At 33.1% G+C, this 3,307-nt stretch overlaps 1 protein-coding gene across 2 annotated transcripts in view; it reads right to left on the reverse strand.

Annotated features, from left to right (window-relative positions):
* LOC106457734 (ATP-binding cassette sub-family A member 1-like) overlaps positions 1-3,307 on the reverse strand; it is an 84,968-nt gene that overhangs the window by 2,423 nt on the left and 79,238 nt on the right. For both annotated transcript variants that reach the window (XM_022383749.1, XM_022383750.1), the window contains exons 21-22: positions 1,816-1,989; positions 1,000-1,222 (exon numbers count right to left, since the gene is read on the reverse strand). In XM_022383749.1, coding sequence (XP_022239457.1) covers positions 1,000-1,222; positions 1,816-1,989 — 397 coding nt within the window. The remainder of the gene's footprint in view (positions 1-999; positions 1,223-1,815; positions 1,990-3,307) is intronic.

Raw genomic sequence — 3,307 nt, forward strand, 5'->3', positions numbered from 1 at the left:
TCTGGGCCATACTCGACTGGCAAGTCAAGAAACAACCAAAAAAACCAACTTCGAAAAGTGATCTACTCCAAATTTTGAAGCAAGAGTGAGCGAAAATCCCACAATCTAAAATTGACGAGATGATTCTCACAATGCCCCAAAGGATCAACGAACTCCACGAAGTGAAAGGAAGATCTACTAGATATTAATTAAATTATAAATATATCAATTCATGTGAATATGAATGAAAAATTTAATTTTTTCTGAAAAGGTGGTGTCTATTTACTTGTGACCACACTGTGTATATTATTATTAGCATGGAGTAATGAATTTCAAATAATTGCACACTTAATTAACTTTTATAGCATGTTATAGTTATATACAGTATGTAGGATTGGGGAAAAAAATCTTAAACCTTCAAATTATTAACTTTTTTTAAAGTTTAAACTTGGTTTTAATATGAAAGATACAGAATTGCATATAAATACAGAAGGTTTCTCAAGGGTGTGGAAACTGGTGTTGTTGTAGTACTCTACCCCATGGCTTGAAGTATAGGGGTGCTGCAAACCTACTGGTATTATTAACACATTTTAACACAATAATAATAATAACTGAATACATTGCTTCCATTGTATACAGGGTTTACAATTTTGTCACATGGTTACAGTGCCCCCACTATAAAAGTGTTCCCGGGCTGCTGATAGAGCTCACTTTTCTAGGAAATCATCAATAATCACTGGGAAGGTTTTAAGAATTTGCACATATTTCTTCTTTCAAAAGTACCAAAGAACAGGTATGATATACTACAAGATAAAATAAAAAGTGACTTTTTACTAAGCTTATCAACATATTGTTTCACATTTCACTGTCCAGTGAACACAAATAGTTTGTGAAATAATTCAAATGTAAGTTTATAATTGATTTTGCAACAGAATAATTATTTGTGTTCTACTAATACTGTATTTACCATTTTATCAAAGCTTCTTAAATATTGTTTCAGTGAAAACATTTGTAGCTAACCTGATGAATATCCTTCAGAACAGATCCTGGAAACTTCTCTCGAACAAATTCTTGCACATACGATATTACATTACTGTCCAGAGCTTTCTCTCTCTCCAGTTTAACAATCAGAGTTGAACCCTGGCCAAACTTTGACTTCAAGTATTGTATTCCTCCCAGACATCTAAACTGACCATTGACCATTATAGCTAGTCTGGAACAAAGTGCTTCACATTCCTCCATGCTATAAAGAAATGAGATACATATAATATTTGATAAAAATACAAGTTTAAAAACAATAAACTACAGATGAACTAAGTTATTACCTTCAGCACCTGACACTCCAAATTCATGATAGTGATTTTCATAACATTCACAGTCATAAATTCTTTGTCTACATCAATTTAAATAAAGCTGCTTATTAAAGAAAGAAAAAACGCTACTAAGTATAAAAAATTACTTATTCAGCAGTTTAACTCAACAAAAGCAGAAAACTTCTAAAACTCAAAAAATGTGTAAAGGTAAAAGAATTAAGAAGGTAATTTTTGTTATATAGTACATACATAACAAAATGAAACACCAGGCAGCGAAAAAAAAAGCTTAAAATATGCTTAAAAAAACAAACAAAAAATAAAAGAAGGAAATCTTACATTTCTCTGTTATTTGTTCATCTTTTTTCTTATGGTTATTATATTTTTAAGGGATCATTAAGGATTTTAGTTGTGTTTTAGTGATATGTCTTTTAAGATGTTTTAATTCCCAAATCTTACTTGCTACTGTTAGTACTATTTTACAATTAAATACTTATTATCATCTACTGATACAAAATAATCAAACCTATGAGTTGTAAGAACTACGGCCATTCCACTGGAAGCTCTGATTGTTTCTAAAGCAGTCCATATTTTCCTTCTAGCAACTGGATCTACTCCTGAAGTTGGTTCATCTAAAAAGGCTACCTTTGGTGTTCCAATCAGGGCAAGAGCTAAAGACAGTTTCCGTCTATTACCCCCACTACATTGTAAAAAAGAAAAAAATATTTGTTGTTTTTGTTATTAATGATTATGTTAAATATTTACCTTGAAAAATAAAATCTTTGTTACAAACTGATACTGATGTTTGTACATCTGTTATTGGCCACTGTATGAACATATTGGTAATATTGGTAATAGAAAGCTTTATCTCCTGAAAAGTTGGTAAAATTGATGCTTAATAAAGCTGTTGCATTATTGCACTGAACTGTACCTTACATAAAGTTCATACGCAGTCAACATTACAAAGAAGGAAATCTTCTAGTAATGCTAATTGTGAATTGAGATTGCATAATTTATGATGTCATTATTTTAATTTCTTAAATGTAAAAAATGTCATATCAATGTAAGGTTTTAAACAAGCTACACTAAAATCTAATGGTTACAAGCCTAATTAAGCAGTGTGAAAATGGGCATCATTTGAATCAGGATTGGCTTGTAAATCTATGGTTTGTGAGAGATTTATGTATAGTTTGTGATAAATATTGTGATACTGCCAATGTCACTGAGGCTGCCAGGGGTGGATACAGGATTTTCAGTGTAGGTTAAAATAAATTGTGTTCAGTCCATCTGCTCCTAATTAGTGCCTAATGTTAAGATAGGATTTTCCAAAAGCCTGCTTGAATAGTATAACAACAACAAAAAGAAGAAGATGGAGTGACAACACCCACACACACTTAATCAGACAGTTCTTTCAGTCTTTATTTGCAGTAACCCATTGCAAACACTATCAAAGTGGGACCTTATGCAGATGATTCCAATTCAATCTGTGTACCTCTCAGGTGTTCTCCTCTACAATAATTCCTCCCCTACCAATTTCTTCTAGTGGAGTAGGAGAACCCTATCTTCCAGAGTACTCACTGGTAAGGTTGATATGAGGTTCATATCAGTGTAATCTCATTGGTATGAGACCAACTTGGAACAGTAACATAAGCCACCCCCAACACTAAGAACCAGACAATCCCCAGTGTTTGTGACTAATCAGATGGGTTTTGATTTATACTTGAACCTGCATATTCTTGTATGTATTTCACGTAAGTATTCACCCATACTGTAAGGCTTGACATGCTACTCTAGCCATCATTTAATTTATATGGTTTGTTGACCCCATAGAGGTTGAGCAGCGTTCACATTCTATCCACCCTTGCATCACTATAGCAACAAGCACCAGGAAGTTCTCTTGACAAAACTTTTCTGAAAAAACAATTTTTACTTGGGTAGAGTATTCCCTGCTTGAGATGGATGTGTCCTCTCACCAAATGCTGCTTCCACTACCCCCCCCCCCCCACACACACAACTAA

Source organism: Limulus polyphemus, unplaced genomic scaffold (genome assembly GCF_000517525.1).
Source record: "Limulus polyphemus unplaced genomic scaffold, Limulus_polyphemus-2.1.2 Scaffold367, whole genome shotgun sequence".
Taxonomy (NCBI): Eukaryota; Metazoa; Arthropoda; class Merostomata; order Xiphosura; family Limulidae; genus Limulus; species Limulus polyphemus.